The 20,951-nt window shown below is 35.4% G+C and overlaps 1 protein-coding gene across 4 annotated transcripts in view; it reads left to right on the forward strand.

The window, feature by feature from the left end:
• LOC127844795 (SNF-related serine/threonine-protein kinase-like) overlaps nucleotides 1–20,951 on the forward strand; it is a 59,042-nt gene that overhangs the window by 30,629 nt on the left and 7,462 nt on the right. For 2 of the 4 annotated variants that reach the window (XM_052375284.1, XM_052375285.1), the window contains exons 4-5: nucleotides 4,445–4,612; nucleotides 16,713–17,141. In XM_052375284.1, the coding sequence (XP_052231244.1) occupies nucleotides 4,445–4,612; nucleotides 16,713–17,141 (597 nt within the window). The remainder of the gene's footprint in view (nucleotides 1–4,444; nucleotides 4,613–16,712; nucleotides 17,142–20,951) is intronic. The other 2 variants (XM_052375286.1, XM_052375287.1) reach the window with 1 other exon arrangement.

A 20,951-nucleotide genomic window follows, 5' to 3' on the forward strand; every position in this document is an offset into this window, starting at 1 on the left:
GATTAGACTGGATTAAATAGGTTGTTTGAGATACAAACCGGGTTGAAAGTTTACAGTTAGCATATGATTATAATGGTATTCAGAACATGTAGAATGACATATGTAAAATATCCTGGTGAACCACCTGTGTAGGGACAATGTCATAGCCTTCAGTATTTATTTGTCTAATTACTGGTTATTTACATATAACATGGTGATTAAACTGTGTAAATATGAATAAGTAGCATGTAAATATGATATTATTAATATCATTGGCACATTATTAATAATTTAGAGCTATCTTGGTCATAACAGTCATGGTCTTTTTAGTTTTCCTTAGATATGCAAATGGCTGTATATTCAAGTTTTTTTCACTATCAGGGGAAGGGGCCTTAGACCCTATAAAATATAAGTTAAACTAGAATGTCATTACTTTTAGTTTAAACCTATTTATTTTAGCTCGATTGCATCAAAAGCCCAAGGCTTATATAAATGCTCTCGAGTCCGTTTCCTGGGCATAAAACCAGTACTTGGTGTCTTTGGGGGGAAATCTAAAGAACGCTCCCACGGTGGGGATCGAACCTGTGACCTCCCGGTCGCTAGGCCGACACCATATCAATTACACAACGGCGACCTTAACTCTAACCTTAACTCATTACTTTTACTGGGGGACTTTGCCACTGGTGGGACTTCTTTTTAGTAGGGGAATTAAGTTTGGTGGATGAAGACACTGTTAAATAGGGATATTACTTTAAGTTAATAACCCTTGATCTTAGAAATGATACTTATGCTGCCTTGTGAGTTTTTTTGATATTGTAATACTTGTAGTCTTCTATATAGACGATTGTTATTGTAAGTATATGTATCATTTTCTTTGTAAATTGTCAGATGATAATTTGACAAAAAGGCATAGTGCTCTTTACGCTTCTCAAAACCAGCGATTTTCCTTGTCCAATTGGGAAAAGTACCCGTACCGGTCCGATTGGGAAAAATTGAGTCGTGAAAACCTCAAAATTGGGAAAAATCGAGTCGTGAAATCCTGAAATTGGGAAAATCGCATCGTGAAGTTTGGGTCTTATTGAATACATAATAAAGTTCATACTTAATTGAACATACCCATTTAAATAATCATTTGCAGGCATGCCTTAATGACCATTAAGTTATAAAGTTTATATAAATAACAAAATATTATAAAGAACACACCAAATCAATTACTAGTTGTTTTAATCTCTTTTAAAGCAATGTCTCTCTCTTTCATTTTTGTGAAAATTTCAACAATCTTTGATGTTTGATCATCACTCGGTTGCTTGCATCCCTCCCTGCACAGCATCATTATTGCTGTCAATGTGTCCTGTGATAGATGGTTCCGATTGGTTTTTTGGCATAATATTTGCTATTATGACTCATTTCAAACTACGATAAGGTTACAAACCGACGTAAAACAGTACGCTGGCTGCCTGGCAAAAGAACCGGAAACAGTAACAACTCTATTGATTGAATGCGCTGAATAATAAAACCCGAAATTAATCGAGCGCGTGGTTACACACAACTATACGATTTTCTTTGTTCGCTCGCCGAAAGTTGGTTTTTTTACGAAACTTTCTATCGTTTTGAGAAAAAATTCGGACGCTGATTGGGATTTTTCCAGATGCCGATTCGGAATTTGGGAATTTTCGCTCGATTGGGAAAGTACCGTTTTGGGAATTTGGGAATTTTCGTTTGATTGGGAAAGTACCGTTTACCGGTACTTTATAAAGAAGGAGGAAAATCGCTGAAAACATTCAAGGTATTTTACTTGACAGTAACAGCTCTGAAATCACATGCAAACTCGTTTTGTTGGTAGTTATTGATCAATCTACATTAATTTCTGACATAACAATTGTGAAATTTAGGCAGTAATGACAGCAGAGAATGTCGTGAATTGTTTATAGCTTTAAATAATGTACACCGAGCAAGTTGTCGAGGCACTTTGGCAGATTTTATCGTGTCAAACAGTCATAGCATCCGGCCAGACACTAACCCTAAGCCTCTGGAGACCTTTTCAGTGTCTTCTGTGCATCTTCTTATTTACTGTTAACACTACCACTTATATATTTATCTTCACACACGTGTGGTCCCTTAGTTAAATTTAATTAAAGAAATTTGTTACTAGATAAAGAGTTTTAAAGGCTTTATTTCCAACCCTTAGGTACTGATAAGCAGCAAACGGCAAAAAACCTGAACAGACTGCGAGTTACTTGCAGGCTGTTCTGGTTTTATGTTGGTTGCAAAAGCCATTTTCACTTTGCTTCTTATGGGGGAAAGGGTTAAGCTCAAAATCTTTCTGTTGTAGGATTAATATTGGTTTATTGTTCTATTGCAATAATTGCTGTCATTTAGTGAAAAACATGCAAGGTTTACGTTTATGTTCAATCCTTTATTAGTGTTTTTCCCAGGCCGTTTTAGAGTGGCGCTGCGCCATGTCCTTTTTTGTAGCGCCACGCTGCCCTTTTCAAAGTCATTTAGCACCACGCTGCCCTTTTCAAAGGCAGCCGCCCTGCCCTTTCATGACATGAGCACCCGCTGTTTTCCGCGCCCTTATTGATAACATCTTAATAGCCCTTTGTCCAAACTGCTTTGCTGACTTGTATCAGAGTATGGCCCCAAGGCCGCGAAGATTCACTCGGTTATGAATTAGTCATGCGTGAATAACCCCGTGTCAATATTTATCGATAATTTCAGTGGCTTATACGAAACACACTTATTGGTCGGTAATGTGTACTCGTCCACGATTAAATCGTGGACAGTTACTTCAGAGACTTCTATTGAAAACCTAGATTTTCCTCATGGAAAATGTGCATTTCATGCAAAATACAGTAATATCAAAACAACAAAACATTTATTTTAGATTTAGATAATTAATTATTGACAGAATTACTGTAACGTTTTCTAATTAAACAAAATGCGAATTGCATATAAGGCGGACATATTATACGAGTTTACGTTGCTATGCGCACCTGTCGCTTATCATTTTAACAATATGGCGGACAATACAGCTAATAAATTGTGACTCGGCAAAAAAAGCAAATAACGATCGAATTAACAATGGAGATCACACATTTAGAAGGGATTAATGAAATGCATTAGATAACGAACGATGCACTAAACAGCAACAGCATATTTATTAGTAATCTGTTCAGTTGATGTATGTCACGGAAACGAGTGTTTGCAAATTGTTAGCGTTCGGTTTACTCATTTTACTGGCAAAACTTCTGACAAGATTATTGTTAGAAAACGGGATAAGACAAACATGGTTTCATTTATATGTTAGTGGATCTGTGTAGAATCAGATTCATATGCATATATTGCTTTAATATGTTTGTCGTTCTGTACAATATACTGCAACAGCATGCAACTTAAATGGAGACATGGCAAGGTAAATGTATTAATATTAATTAAAGTAAGTTGAATACACCAATTACCATTAAATGTGCTTGTTTATATTTGTATGTGTATATGTTTCTCTCAAAATCACTTATTCACGGAACGTTTTGGCCCTTTTTTACCTAAACTGCGCGTTAAAACCCTTTTTCAAAGTAATGCGCCATGCCCCTCTTCCCTCCTGGAAAAACACTACCTTTATGTGAACATTTTTAAATGGCCATTCATTAAGGGCCTGGTTGTGTGTGGTTGGTACATTGAGGTTTTGACCAAATCTTCCTATGCAGTATGCTTTGGAATATTGGTCAATAACTCAAAAGTCAAACGTTTCTTATTTTTCAAATGTTTCTTATTATGAAGATTATATTTGCATTACAATATCTGCCACAAAAATAGACAAATATGTATGTAAGTGAAATGATCTTTACACTCTACTACTTTATTATTTGAAATTTCTCCACACTTGTATTAATCTTTTTGTAGCCATTCACGCTTACACTACCTAAACATTAGCTATCTGGACTGTTAACAAAGACGTGGACAGTCATATGAAAATAAAAATATCATTAATATTTGACTTTACAATTGTACATTTTTGTACATTCAAGTGCCATGTTGTGAACTAAAAGCCTTATTGCTAATTGTTTCAGGTTCTTCAATAAAAATGTGTTGTTATTGTTATTGCTAATTGTTTTAGGTTACTGTGAACTCTTGTAATTGCTAATTGATCAGGTCCCACGATGTGAACTCTGTGCTATTTTTTATTGATTCAGGTCCTATATTATTGCATATTGTTTCAGGTGCCACTTTGTGAACTCTTTATAATTGTTCATTGATTCAGATCATGAATGCATGGTGAACATTTCGTTATTATTTATTGTTTCAAGACATGTATTGTCACCTCTTTTTTATTGTTCATTTTTCACCTTGCATTTTGTCAGCTCTTTTTGTATTAGTATTTTTGCAGGGCCTTTAATGTGAATTCTTTATTATTGTTCATTTGTTCAGGTCCTATATTATAAGCTGTTTGTTATTTCTGTTTCAGATCGCTAGAGAAAGACATGTACAACCACATTACAGCCACGTATTACTTGCTAGCGGAGAGGCGGCTTCGTAAGCATCGTCAGGAGAATGCAGCAGCCATGATGCAACTTCGGAAGCACTCAGCGCCACCTGGGAAACCTCATTTGGAACCCCTGGCACTGTCACCACGGTATGTATACAATGTGTACAGTGTTTTATAGTTGCACAATATAAAGAAGAGTATGATAGATGGGACTTTTGTTACCTTTTACAAAGTGAGAAATTCTACCACACTTTGTTTTAAAAATTGAGTTAAATTTTTGGCCTTTTGGGCAAAACTTTTTAATTCAAGGTATTGAAAAGTACTGAAGGAAGGCCAGTTTTCCGGAGAGACTTCTTGATAACAAAACAACTTGTTTTCTTTTTTAAATCAGAAAATGATGCAGAATACTAACAGCACCTACAATAGAAGAAATATTTTGTTGCATACCGATACATTTAATTTGCCTTGCTTTATTACATGTTTGAAAGAAAATTGTTAACCTTGACACTTCAGTGTTTCTAAGAGTAAAACTGACAAAAAAGACAGTTTTATAAGAGTAAAACTGACAAAAAGACAATGCATGTGCTTACTGAAGTAACATGTTCTTTCTCTCTCAATAAGAATAGGAGTGTGACAAACTACATAATTATATGTCCTCTTGCATAATATAATTGCAACACCTGCCCAGTGCTTAGAAGTTTTCATGTTAAATAGTGGTTATTTATGTATATACCCTGTTGCTTGCTGTGGAAACAAGATTTATAATCATGAAGTCAACAATTTACTGGTAGTCAATCTTACATATCGGTTTTCACTTGATGTGAGTAAGAGATGATTACGATACATGCACAAGGAAGAAACATTTTGAACTGTTGGAGGGTATTAACTTCCTTCTATTGGTACACAATCACATCTGCTACTGCGTTTATCAAGAAAGATGATAAAAATACTATAATTGGCCTGATTTCTGTTTTTAAATACATGTTTAACCTGAAAATTGAATGCACCCAAATTTATAAAAAAATATAAACAGTATGTTTTAAAGGGACAAATGACGGTAAAGGCGGTGTCATTAAAGGATAAGTCTATTTTTTATTTTATTTTGATAAGCCCCTTTAAGCTTTTCATATATTATTTGTGTTTTGTCAATGTTTGGTACAAGTGGTCACGTATAGTGCTATTTTTGTAAAGTGTCTATGAGATTTTAGCTGATATCATTCTTTCTTTGACCCTCGGATGAAAAGATATGTCAACCAACAATATTGTGTCATCTGAACAAATTATTTCTCAATTGTATCTGTTTTCACACTTTGTAGCTACAGAATGAGATCTGGTATAACTGGTTTGCATAGGACTGTATTTCAGTTATCAATTTATCACAGTATATGTTTCAATGGTTCAGATCTGTATAAGTTAAAGATATATTAATGACAGACAGTAGAACACTGTATTATGTGAATTGGGAATAAGACATCAAACTGGGAATGGGCATCATTTTGGTGATTTTCTCAAACAAGACCATTCATTTCATGATCTACATATATTTTTGTAATATATTATCTATAATTTAAGCTTAATAAGAAATTTTCCATGACTTTTTCATTAACAGTGATTGAATTTTTATCATTTAAAGTGTATTTTTAAACCGTGTCCATGCTCGGCATGGACACAGTTTCATTTCGTGAGGATTTTTTTTTAATAAAAAAAAATCCAGTTTTGAAGTAAAATCAATTTAAATGATGCTATTATATATGCAAGTATATGTTTTAATTATAATTTGTAAAACTAGATAAATACAACAGATAAAACTGCATATTATGCAATTTTGATAAAACACAATTTATTCCCTAATTGATGTCTTATTCCCAATTCACATAATACAGTGTTGTAGTAAGATGGTATTACAAGGTGGTTACAGATACATCAAAACTTACAGTCTGTTTCTTTTTCATAATAAAATATTGTTGAATATACTTAATTTTTCATTTAAACAACTATTTTTTAGAGCAAATTTATTGAGTATTCTGTAAGCACAATTAGTGTGTTTTCTAAAAGATCATTTTGTCTTATTGATGCAAAATTATTTCATATTTGTATGTGAATTTTCAGAATATGGGCACAGTAAGTTTGTTAAAGCTGCTGTGTATATGTATGTGATATGTTGAAATATGTACATCATGCTTCTCTATTGAAAGTGGAATGTTCAAGCAGGAATGTTCATGTACTTTTATGCAAATAATGTGCACATTACCATGTAACAATAGAACATGTCAGCTTGGATAATGACAACATTACTGTCCCCTTTGAAGGCCTTGAAACTTTCACTTGTCCTTATGATTTAGCAGTGGGGCAAGACAAGTTCTGTAACTACTGAACCGTTGTACAGGTTTTAAGATCAATTTATCCAATGCCAAAACTCCTGCCACAATATAATGATAGAAGGTAAACAACTTGCAGAGAAACAAAATACTGTTCATTAAGAAACTGCATTTTGACAATGTCTATGAAGCCATGGGAGCTGTAAAATAATTCTCAAAATCAGTTGCTCTTTTTGTGGATGAGGCTGCCTTTATCCTTGTTCAATGCATTATTTATTTTGTGTTTATTCTTTTAAAAGATTGTTAGAGCTGTCTAAGAAGATTTGAATATAATTTAAAGGTTATTAAAGGCCATAAAAGGACAGAATCTTTAATTAGGGAGCTGGTATTTAAAGGACTGGTTTATTTCAGGCGACTCCATAGAGTCAGTTGACATGAGAATGCCCGTGCAAATTGATACAAGACTTGGCCATGGTAATTGTTCAGTTGTATTGATTTGCTATCTCATTTTGCTGGTAAGAATGCGTTGTTTGATTAAATGTTCATATGAAATGTGTAGCTCAATCAGGTCAAATCTGGAGTATACATACCATAATTGATGGCCTTATTTGTTCGTCTACCACAACGCCCCTTGATAACGTGATCGTAGGAGGATTGATGCATCGGCAACTTGTATTGATCCAGGAACATGTCTCTGAGTGTTTTAGAAAAAAACACAGTAATTGTTTATCCTTTGCATACATTCAAGGAGTTTCAAAGACTTTCTGGAAGTGATAAAAATTGGCTAATCAGAGAATACCAATATTTTACATTCCACTGTATTGGAAACTGTAAAGTTCATGTATTCCCCAGTCTGTGTATGTGTCCAAACCAGATGTGCTCTGTGAAAAGGGGGTTTAATGCATGTGCATCAAGTGTCATCCCTGATTAGCCTGTGCAGTTTGCACAGGCTAATCAGGGATGACATTTCCGCTTAAACTAGATTTTTGCTTAGAAGAGACTTTCTTTGAACGAAAAATGTAATAAAAGCGGAAAGTATTGTCTCTGATGAGCCTGTGCGGACTGTACTGGCTAATCATGGACGACACTTTACGCACATGCATCAAACCCCCTTGTCACAGAGCATGGCCCTATATATTGTAGCACACAGAGTCTTGATAGTGGTCTGGTTTTGAGTTATTGATATAATTATGGCTATGAAATGTGTATTTTTAATGAATGCAAAAAGGCTTGGTTGTTGACTAATTCTTTATTATTTAGGTGTATTTTTGAGCACCTTAAATCTTGTAAAAGACATTTTTACTGTGTTAAGAAGGCAAATGATTTGTGAACTTGAGAAGTGTTAAATATCAGTAAGTGTAGTTGATTTGTGTTGAGCTATTCATGGCATTCACTGATATCCTGACCTGACTGACAGGTTTGTGAAACAAACAGGAGGAATTTTAATTAATATTCAATATTCATTCATTCAATTGTTTGGATTATCGACTACTATATTCTTGTGGTTATAGAAAGATCAATGTTCAATGTCTTGCATTTAATAATTCACAAACCTTTTAAAAGGATGTTAATTAAATGACAGAAGATAATTGTGATGATGCACTTCACACGCTTCACAATAAGCATTACCAAGTACATGGAATTGTTAGTTTATTTCCCCCATAACATTGATGGAAAGGTGACATTAGGCCACGACTTTTATATTTCTTGGTTTACAAAACCGCCGACCCTAATTTTTGGAAAATGGGTAAAAAAATAAAATCGGAAAATCGTCTTTTTTTTAAATATTTTATTCCCGACCGCACTTCAAAATGAGCGAAATGAGAAAAAAACGATCCGGTTTGAGTACGGTTGCGAATAAAATCAAGTAAGTACAATCAACGATTGGTTCACATATATTGCAGAGATCGGGATATTTTTCAATGTGACACATTATGTACCAGTCCTTTTATGGGCACTTCTCATAATTTATTTCGGGTAAAAATTACAGACAATAAGAAAATCAGCGTCAGTCAAATGTCGACCCCATCAAAATTTATTTCCGTGTCTGTGACGCAACTATATTGTTTAACATGTTAATTATATTAAACAAACCCGATAGTATTTGATAATAAGTATAAATAATCCAATAAAACACTGCCGTTATTTACGATATATGTGTTTAGGAATTTTGTAAACACGTCCGCCATAGTTTATAGGAACTGTACAGAAAGTTTGGAAATCGGAACAAATCGGTATATCTCGGAAAATCATTGATAAATGTATTTGTCGTTTCAATGCTTAGGGCCGAGTAATTTCGGCAAATCGGAACTCAACTTGTGTAAAACACTAGCTCAATTAACCGTTAAACTCCGCCTCCGTTCTCTGCAAAAGATTCGAAGGCGGAGCTATGCACGTGCTTTTATTAAATTGGAGGATTGCAATTGAGAAACAAACACACGATTGGTTCGGCATGTTGATTGCTAGACAAAGGAAGCCAATTTTTTCGGCGCGAAATTTGTCGCTTTATTGCTTCCGACAGAAAGCGGCTTTCCTTTGATGACGTCAAACTGTCAATTCACACAGACTGCACATTTTGGGAAGACTTTAACTGACTCCTTGTTTACAATTCCAGTAAAAAAAAACACTTGCTAACATTAAACTTTGGATTAAATTATCAAAATAAAGCAAAAGCGAAGTTGACAAATATGATTAAATTAATTCGCGTCAGTTCAAATAAGACGTTTTGCGTTGTAAATCAACGAGTTTTCATGACAACAACAACTTTAGTTCTGGCTTCCATAACTTTAAATGTCGCTTTTTATGATTTTTGACTGGCGCGACTTTATAGTTATGGACCAACCCCATTAGGAAAGTCAACCAGAAATTCCCGAAAAGTTGACAGTTAACAAAGACCGGTCCAAAACAGCTTTTAAATGCAGTTGTTGGCCCAAATCAACCACTTGATTGGAAAGATTGACATTTTTCACATTTAACTGATATATTCTTTCACAAAAAAACTATCTTAAACATTTAAAATGTATCTATTCTGCTCATACATATCGAGAAAAACAGCGATGTGACAGACTTTCTTGAAATGCGAATCTCCCGAGATTTCACGGTCATATGACGTTATTTCTATTTTTAGTAACAAACCATGTGCTCAAGTGTTTTCAAATTCAGAATGACATTTCCCGGTATTTTAATTATTCTGGCTTATTTTGTAAACAAATTGTAGTGTCAATACAAAGTCAAAGTAAATATTATATAAAACTACCTGATTCACAATGAAATCAGTCTTATAATCCACCAGACGTAAGTTGTTAATCACAAATAATAGATTTCAGAAAACGAAAGTAATGTTTACAATTTCAGCATAAAATGTCACGGTTTATCCGAAAGTATCCAAATGAAAACTCGTCACGTGACAAAGCAACAATGGCGTCAAAATTGTGAATTTCAGACTGATGAGAGTTATTTTCATCTAATGTAAGATGCATTTGAAACATCTGAACCTTAAAACATTCCTCGATGCAGTAATTTATATTCATTCACTAATATATGTAGAAATGTATCCAAGAAAATGAGCTTTCTTTGATTAATAGCGTGACATAAATATGTTACGACTCTGGTTGACTTTCGGTACGGGGTTAGCTTCAGCGTACAGGTCTGTCAATACTATATAAACTGTACGCTGAAGTTTCTTTAGCTACAACAACTTTGACAAACACTACCGCGACGACGCATGGATCGATCTACCTCGATTTTTTTTCATGTACGATCTCATAAGACGAGTAAGAGCAAACACATACCGGGTAATTTGTGTATGAGTAGTTTATCTTATATAAGATTTATGCAACGGGCATCGCATTGCGTAATGGTGCGCATCCAATTATGGAAATGAAGCGCAGTTTTTCGTTTTAATGGGAGAAGAACGCATGTCATGTAATGGAGTGTTTAAAATTGCCTGATGTTACATAAGGTGCTGTTAGGACTCATTTCATTTGAAGATATAGATGTGTTTCATTGCATAATTTGATTTTTTGTCTCTGTGTTAAGGTTATAAAAGATATGTTGTCTTTGTTCTGATGTTATTAGCATTAACTTTTTTTCCAATGATGTTTTTTTTTTTTTTTTTTTTTTTCGACCGCCCGATGGACCATTTTCAAAATAATTTTTGTAAACCAATAAAAAAAAAAGTCGTGGCCCTATTGACCTGAACATACAAATTGTCAATCAAGAATAAAATTGAAATCTAATTAATTCAGTGTTAAACAAATGCGTAGTATTGCCATTATAATTCAGTAACTACCACTAAGAGTTGAAAAGCAGAAAAGGCAAAAAATATCTGTTTGATGGTTACAATTGGGCTCATACGGGCAAGTGATTGCATAGCTTGTTATGCATAATATGTCATAAACACTTTGTTAGCAGCAGGGTGCGAAAATGGGTCTTATCAAATATTGGGTCGTGTAGCTCCAGACCTGCCTGTGAATCCCCGCACTGAGGTTAGGAGCTGCCATGTTCGCTATAAAAGCCTGCAAGTTATGGTGGTATCAGCTGATACGGTAGCATGCTGGCTGCATATGTCATAAGAACTATGTTTGCATGCGCAGCTCTTATGTAATAAATGCATTCAAAACATACACATACAGTATAAACATCTTAAGTTCCTTACATACAATGAATACATGCACATAGAAAATAAACAACTCTAGTTCCTAAAAGATATATTTGACATGTTGGAAGTGGTGGTCAAAATGTCAACACTTCAGTGTCAGACTAATTCCAGCAATGCTTGCTGATGATGGCATAAACCCTGACAGTGTTACAACCTGCTGGCAGCCTAGTGGTTATACTTGAGTAATATAATCATTCTATTACAGAAAAAATCTCAGTGTGTCAACTTATTCAGTCCAAATAATTGTTTTTACATAGATTTTGCCTTTAGATTGTGCAGTGTTGACGTAAGTCTGTGGGAGGGGATGCTATTAGCATTTTGACAGGAAACAACACAATTGGCAGGAATATGGCATTCACATATTGTTAAATGCCTTTTGTGAGTGTGGCTGCAATTTTTTATGATGTTTGCATTGGAGAAAAAAAGTTTGCTTAAGACATATTCTGATTGCTAGTTCTGAATATAGTTAGTTTTAACAGAAGTTGGGAATGTTTGATGGGAAACTTATTAATATGTAAAGAATAATATTGTTACTAGTGTTTGTTGTTTTCAACTATTACCAATGTTTTCTCAACAACCATGGGTATGGGGCCGGGGCAATGGGAAGATTTGTGTTGTTTTGACTTAAATAGGACAATTTACTTTTGGTTGGTTTTGGCTTGCAAATACTATCAAATCGAGAATAAATGTGTTATTTGACATTATATTTGTTAAGGTGGAACTGACGCATTATCCATATACATCAGTTGCGTTCTCTGCGCTTAATATGTATTCAAGGTCATTTAATACAGTCATGTCTCTTAAATGTCTTCCAATAGACTGATCCCAGAATTTGCTAAAATTTAGAAAACCCACTAATCCTTGATACAAACAACACTGGTCCATTATTTCAACCGATAAATAAGCTTGATTTAAATAATAACAGTGGATAGGGTGTGTGATTTTGAAAGGATTGTAAATGGGTCAGCTTTATTTGTACCAGCAGATTAGTGTTTTTTTCCGTGATACATATATATTAGTGAGATATTATGTCCTTAAACCAAACTGGCTGAGTAACACAGAATCATTTTGTGGTTTGTAGAATTTCTAATATGAATGCATTTATTGGTGTTTTTAAAGGTCAAATAGCCATTATTGGTAATAAAGTATTTTCATATAAAATAAAGAAGTGAAGCAATTGCAGTGTTTGTTTATAGATGACTAGGTAATTAAACACATTGATTGCAATCTAAACAAAGCTTCAAGCCAAACAAAATATCGCTACCATTAAACTTTATTGGCTTTTGTTCAGGGGTGTTATTTAAGAACCGACTCGGGGGAGGAAAATGCCCTATCCCCCTAACAGCGTTCAAGTAAATTTTTCATTTGAGCCGCGTTCTGAGAAAACTGGGCTTAATGCATGTTCATAAAGTGTCGTCCCAGATAAGCCTGTGCAGTCTGCACCGGCTAATCAGGGACAACACATTCCGCTTTTATGGTATTTTTAGTTTCAAGGAAGTCCCTCCTTACCAAAAATCAAGTAAAGGCGGAAAGTGTCATCCCTGATTAGCATGTGCGAATCTGAAACAACTTTTTTCAATTTTGTCAATTTACCAAACCTTGAAAAGATCCCTTTAAGGTTTGCTCCCCACAACTCCATATCTCTGTAACTGCAAAAGATATTTGAAACTTCACACATTATATTGTAACTTTGGTTACAAATCTCCATAACTCCTGCTATTTTGCAGAATTAGCTCCCTTATTCATAAATTAGAAAAAAAAGTAACAATAGCACTTCAATTAAAACTTTAAATACCTGATGAATCTGTGGTGTTATTATTTAAGGTCACTGACAGAAAATGTGTAGTTACTCTGAATACAACTTTAATTGCGGACGAAAATTCCTTTGCACTGTCAAAAGACAGCTCTCATTAATATTACTATTGACAACTTAATTATGCCCCCCTTCGAAGAAGAGGGGGTTTATTGTTTTGCACATGTCGGTAGGTCGGTCCGTCCGTCTGTCCACCGGATGGTTTCCGGATGATAACTCAAGAACGCTTAGGCCTAAGATCATGAAACTTCATAGGTTCATTGATCATGACTCGCAGGTGACCCCTATAGATTTTCAGGTCACTAGGTCAAAGGTCAAGGTAACAGTGACTCGAAATAGTAAAATGGTTTCTGGATGATAACTCAAGAATGCTTAGGCCTAGGATCATGAAACTTCATAAGTACATTGATCATAACTGGCAGATGACCCCTATTGATTTTCAGGTCACTAGGTCAAAGGTCAAGGTCACAGTGACTCGAAATAGTAAAATGGTTTCCAGATGACAACTCAAGAATGCTTACGCCTAGGATCATGAAACTTCAATAGTACATTGATCATGACTGGCAGATGACCCCTATTGATTTTCAGGTCACTAGGTCAAAGGTCAAGGTCACAGTGACTCGAAAAAGTAAAATGGTTTCAAGATGACAACTCAAGAATGCTTACGCCTAGGATCATGAAACTTCATAGTTACATTGATCATGACTGGCAAATGACCCCTATTGATTTTCAGGTCACTAGGTCAAAGGTCAAGGTCACAGCGACTCAAACAGTAAAATGGTTTCAGGATGAAAACTCAAGAACGCTTAGGCCTAGGATCATGAAACATCATAGGAACATTGATCATGACTGGCAGATGACCCCTATTGATTTTCAGGTCAACAGGTCAAAGGTCAAGGTCACAGTGACTCGAAATAGTAAAATGGTTTCCGGATGATAACTCCAGAATGCTTAGTTAGGCCTAGAATCATGAAACTTCATAGGTACATTTATCACGACTGGAAGATGACCCCTATTAATTTTCAGGCCACTAGGTCAAAGGTCAAGGTCACAGTGACAAAAAACGTATTCACACAATGGCTGCCACTACAACTGACAGCTCATATCGGGGGCATGCATGTTTTACAAACAGCCCTTGTTAATACTTGTAATGTAAAAAAGTTCTAGTGGTTGATTTTCCATTATTTTAATGCATTGGTTAGGACTGCAGAACTCAAATATTGCATGAGTAAGTAGCTCTCATTAAAGGGATGTCTTTTATTGAAAAGCTTTCAACAAGAAACACCACAGTTGTCTTCTTAGTCATATTGCATGTTGATGGTTTATTGAGAAACTATTCTATCTGACATAAAAAGTGTTAGCAAATACTACAGTTGCACACCCACCAATCCATGTATGTTTAGAAAAAGCATTTCAATGTAGCCATGCAGAATTTCATCTTGAGTGGCTAGAAGTGCCTGAAAGAAGGGCCTTGTTTTAAAATCAAATCCAATAAATGGCTGTTAAGCAATTTGTTGCTTGGTACAGGTCACTTCAATTCATCAAAGTAAGTCTGACAGTTTACACACAAGGTAAAACATTTTTTTTAGATACCAAACATTAGTAGTATCATGCAAAAATTGGTCTTATGCCACATTCAGCAAGAGTAGCTTCAGGTAAGGAGATACCCAGACCGCTATTAAGTCACTGAAGGTTTTGTGGTCTTATCAGCAGACAGAGTAGCTATAGACCAGACTGTGCACTGGCTGGTTTTTAGCTACCCTGTCCGCTATTAAGTCACTCTAGGTTTTGTGGTCTTATCAGCAGACCGAGTAGCTATAGACCAGACTGCGCACTGGCTGGTTTTTAGCTACCCTGTCCGCTATTAAGTCACTCTAGGTTTTGTGGTCTTATCAGCAGACCGAGTAGCTATAGACCAGACTGCGCACTGGCTGGTTTTTAGCTACCCTGCCCGCTATTAAGTCACTCTAGGTTTTGTGGTCTTATCAGCAGACCGAGTAGCTATAGACCAGACTGCGCACTGGCTGGTTTTTAGCTACCCTGTCCGCTATTAAGTCACTCAATGTTTTGTGGTCTCATCAGCAGACAGAGTAGCTATAGACCGAACTGCGCACTGGCTGGTCTTTAGCTACCCTGACCGCATAAGACCCATTTTTGCATGACGTGGCTCATATTAGCTTCATTGACAGCTTTAATGTTGGTGTTTTGTGACGAAAAAAAAAGTGCATTTACCACAATTGGCATGTTATAGCACATAAGATTATGTGTAACAGAATGTTTCTGTATATTTATTTATTATTTTGAGGAGCACTTCTTGTATAGTCTTTGTGTTGGCATATATTATTAGCCTATAAGGTTGTTACTGAATTATAGTAGTACATGAAATTGGTTTTATTAAGAGTCTTTGATTTAGCTGAAGTAAGAAAATCTTTATTATGCTCCCCCAAAATTTTTTGGGGGGAGGGTATAGTTGCCGCTTCGTCTGTCCGTGCTTGTGTCCGTCCGTGCACAATTTTTGGCCGGGCTATTTCTCAGCAATTAATGACCAGAATTCAATTAAACTTTATGGGAGGCTTCACTACCAAGAGGAGAGGTGTATATTATCAGCCGGTTCTGGTAGGATGATTTTTCACAGAGTTATGGCCCTTTTAAATTTTCTATAAACTGTACATATAGTGCAATTCTTGTCCCCCCAACTACTGACTGGAATTTAATGAAGCTTACGGGAAGCTTAACTACCTTGAAGAGATGCGCATGTTATTTGTGGGTTCAGGTTAGATGATTTATTTAGAGAGTTATGGCCCTTTGAAATTTTTAAGTTGCTAAACCATCCATTGTATTATTTTGTCCAAAGTTATGCCCCTTAAGACGTTTCCATTTATCTAAATATATAGTGCAATATTGTGACAAAATTTTTTTTGGGAGCATCACCCGTCTCCGACGGTTTCTTGTTTTAATGTGGATATGTATAAAACTTCCCAAACCTGATGGTTAAATATGAGCTATAAATGACCAATGGCTCACATTGTACGATATTAAGCCGCGTCATGGGAAACTGGGTATAACACCATACATGTATGCAGCCAACCTACATGTAGCTCAAGACCAACATGCCCATTTCCTTTGTCTGGAAAGGGTCTAGCCTGTCTGCTTCAAAAGCAATGAAGTCAAGCAAGGTATTGTGGTTTCATTAATGGAAATAATAATATATATTATCTTCTCATCAAAGTTTATTTATGCAGATGCATATCAGAAGCAACACTGTTTGGACATGCCCTAAGGCCCATTTTTGCATGACACGGCTCATATGTCCTTTTATGTTGATGATGTTACCTTTTAAAACTAGCAGGAAGGTCACTGGTCAGTGATCAAATATATGTAATTATACCCTGTACAAATTTAACTTTAATTGAAAATACTGTACATTAATATTGATTTTGTTATCTTTACAACAAGAAAACAACGAGAAATTAAGAAAACCAAGACAGCCCCACTAAGTCAGAGCATTATGAGCCAAATGCTCACATTACCCGAGAGTCCAAGCAGTGAGTTTCCAGGGGTGGAACAGCGGATGGAGTACTTCAAATCCTTGACTGACAGTCAGACTTTGGAGCGACGCCCCAAGAACAAGCCTGTGACCCCTGCGACCCCTCCCGCCTTATCCCCAGTCTGTCCTCGCCCAGTGCACCCACTGAACAAGCTGAGTCGCAGCGTTCCCGATATCCAGGAGCCCACTTTACGAACCAAACCTAAGAAGTCTCGAGGATTCTCCAAGATCGCCATCTTGAGCTCGTATTTTGAGCAGAAGATTGCCGAGCTCACTGGCAGCGGTAGCCTGCAGAAGAAGGGATCGCCGTGGCGACTGTTCGGGCTGAAGAAACGGAGGTATTTGTTGCGTGTCTGCAGCCCTGTGACCTGGTTGCTAGTCTGGTTGGCCTGGGTGTCTGGAATGAGTTTTATTTGCGCAATATCCTGCCCCGCCCCCCCTCTCCGCATGTGCTTCCGTTTTGGGACAAAGGATGCTGTAAATGTATGAGATTTTGTGATGGAAAGGTGTGCAGTATTACCCTCCCTTGATTATTTTTATTTAAAAAGAGGTGATTATATTGGTTTCATTTGTGTGTTCCTTATAGCATGGCATACATACTAATTTCTAATTGTTTACAGGATTTACCTTTACTGATGTCTGTTATGTAAACCAAGTTTGATTTTTCTGGATCTGATGTAAAGACAAGATTTTTGTTCTTTAATTTCATGCAGCTTGCTGGAGCTCAGAATGATGTTTCCTGGAATCACTGCAGAATCTACACAAAATCTTTAGCAAATTAACATGTTTATTGGTGGCTGTCACTGTCCAGTCTATACAGCAGCAGTGCTAATACCTTTGGCATTTAAATGTGTCTGTCTTGAATGACAAATGAAGCTAGTTTGTCTCAGCTTGATTGTTTTTTTTTCAGTCTCTTCCTTATAATCCACCATTGTCTCTTTACTGACAGACTTTGTATGTAGGCGTTGATATAAATGCCAGCAAGAACACGATGTTCTAGTTTGAAACAGCTCTGTCAAGTCAAATTAATAGATATAAATATAATAACTTGTATATAATTATTGTCTATATAACATTATATAGTATCGTAGATACGGTATTACCAGTAAATGCTTCCTCTTTTGAAATGATTTAACCCTTTCAGTGCTGGAACCGAATTTTAAAGGCCGTTGCAAGCATTTTGGATCCGGATAAGATGCCACAGAACGTGGCTTCTCATCAGGATCCAAACTGTTTGCTATTCTGATAGTATTCTTTGAAAAAAATTAAAGAAAATGCTAATTTTAGATATTCAGCAGACAACATTTTAGCAGACAACAAATTTCCCAGCATGCAAAGGGTAAAAGTCCGTGTGTTCAGGCATACATAAGACAGCACAATTGATCAAACGTGTCTTGTTCTGATAAAACTGGGCATAATACATGTGCGTAAAGTGTCGTCCCAGATTAGCCTGTGCAGTCTGCACAGGCTAAACATGGACGACATTTTCTGCCTTAACTTGATTTTCGGCAAGGAGGGACTTCCTTGAAACTAAAAATACCATAAAAGCGGAAAGTGTCGTCCCTGATTAGCATGTGCGGACTGCACAGGCTTATCTGGGACGACACTTTACGCACATGAATTAAGCCCAGTTTTCTCAGAACAAGACACAAATATTAATACCAAAATTCACGCTTGAAAATGTTTGTTGAATTAAAATGTAATTTATATAGCCAAATATGTACATGTTTTTGTATCTTTGATGTGCATGTTGAGGAAAATTAACACATCTTAGACTACATCTATTTGTATGGTTAACAATAATAATTGAGTTGAATATTCATTAACTATGTTTCATACATGGAATGGCTAAGACTTGTTTGTTTGTTGCATAGTATTACTAACTTTTGTATGTGTCTTGCAGACACAATCATGCATGTTAAAGTTTTAATTGAAGAATGAAGACATTCATTAGTGACTAGGTGATGATGGTTAGTTAACACTTAGGCACTGTGTTAAAATTCCTTTATACCCGTGTGCTATTTCACTGACTCTACGGTGTAACAAGTACAATAGCTGTGTTCATTGTATCAATCAATGATCGATTCCAGCATTTAATCTGTTAGAAGCCAGTGTATATAAATAGAAAAAAGTTATAACAGAACACTACATTGAAGTCATGATTGTGTTACTGGACAAATAAGACGTCCTTATATAGACATTTGATGATTAAAGGTGTAAGCAGTACCATAAGTAGCAAGATCTGGTTGGTATTCATGAAGCTTTCCAAGAAAGCAGTCAGTATTGATTGCGGAAAAAAGATCTACTGAGATGACAACTATTCACATGCCAATCAACATTTCCTTTCTACTGTTTGGACTTCCTTATTGTTTAAACTCTTCACTTTAATGGGTGTTTGGCAGTTAAATCCTTCTTAAAATAAGTGTATTGTTTCTCAAAAGTATTATTTGCTATTTAAAACTAAAGAAAAAGCTGAATGTACATGGTGGAATTATAATTTCACAGCCGTTATACCCAACCTTTCATTCAGACTAACCAATCCATGGTTTAACTGAGTTCAAATGAAAGACAAAATCTCACTGTAGAATAAGTATTTAATCTCATACAAATATTATTCTTCCATTTATGATCTTTGCAAAGTTTTCCTATTCAGGGTGTCAATGTCATTAAAGTCCCAGTCCACAAACTCAATACAAAAATCTGTTTTGCAGAAATGAAAGTAATTAACATCTTACCATAATAAAAAAATAAGTCTTTAAATTCATCACTAATTATATAGATTAGTGATTATTAATTGGATTAATATATATGGGCCGTGCTCTGTAAAAAAGGGGGTTTAATGCATGTGCATAAAGTGTAGTCCCAGATTAGCCTCTGCAGTCTGCACAGGCTACTCAGGGACGACACTTTCCGTCTTAACTTGATTTTTGCAAAGAAGATACTTTCTTAAAACGAAAAAAATCATTAAAACAGTAAGTGAAAGGCTAATCTGAAACGACACTTTACATACATGCATTAAACCCCCTTTTCGTGGAGCACGGCTAATATGCAGGCCAAAACATGTGCTGCCTCAAGACTTAATCGATTAAAAACACTACATTTGTACCTAGTGTAAAAGTATACATTCTATAGCACCATGAGCTTTCAAACATAATCTTCATTAAATGTTTTTTTACAAACAAAATAGTGTGTTTGTAATAAAAAATAAATCTCATCGTACGTCATTTGATCTCAGATCATTTTTTGAATTATCAATTAAATTATTATTGGTGGACAGGTGCTTCAGAACTATTTCTATAAGAATTTCCCAGAAAACACACAAACACACACACACTCAATGTATTTGCTTCATTGTGCTATCAATGCTAATGCAACTCTTTATTTATTTCTAGAAAGAAGATTTAATTCTCAAGATTGTCTTTTGTGGTAATAAAACACAGCATTTACATAATGTACTGGTCCATTATAGGTCTATTATCATCTCTTATATTTTTGCACAAAAACAAATTGTATTTTTGGTTCCAAATGAAATTAACTTAATTGCCAAAATAATAATGAAACCATTGTTTGCTATAATATTTGTAACCAAAAGTTGTCATTTATGAATGCATTACATAATACAGTTGTCTATTGTAATAAAACATGCACTAAAATGAGATAATCACTGTGTCAGATTTTATAATAAGCACTAACAGCAAGCTTTTGTCCCATAAATAGTTCACGTTGTACTGTGGTATGTATATATATAAGCACATATAATAATATGCATCCCCTGTCAAATGTTTATCACTATTTGAATACTTGTACAATGACTGGTGTGACGTACTAGATTATTTACTATGTTCCAGTTTGTTGTCAGTTGTTTAAATAATTGATAGTGTGTGTTAGTACTTGATATAATGGTAACATTGATTTTAATGGTATGTTACTGATTATGATATTTAAATTTGTGTGCACCTTGGACATGTCTGTATACTAATACACGTAGACCATCAACAAATGATAAAGCTTATTTTTAGCTTGACTATTATATATGAAATATATATAGTGGAGCTATCCTACTCACCCGGCGTCGGCGTTTCCGTTCCGTTAGCGTGCAAATGTTAAAGTTTTCGTACTATCCCAATCATTTTCATTGTCTCTTGACA

Source organism: Dreissena polymorpha, chromosome 9, assembly GCF_020536995.1.
Source record: "Dreissena polymorpha isolate Duluth1 chromosome 9, UMN_Dpol_1.0, whole genome shotgun sequence".
Classification (NCBI taxonomy): Eukaryota; Metazoa; Mollusca; class Bivalvia; order Myida; family Dreissenidae; genus Dreissena; species Dreissena polymorpha.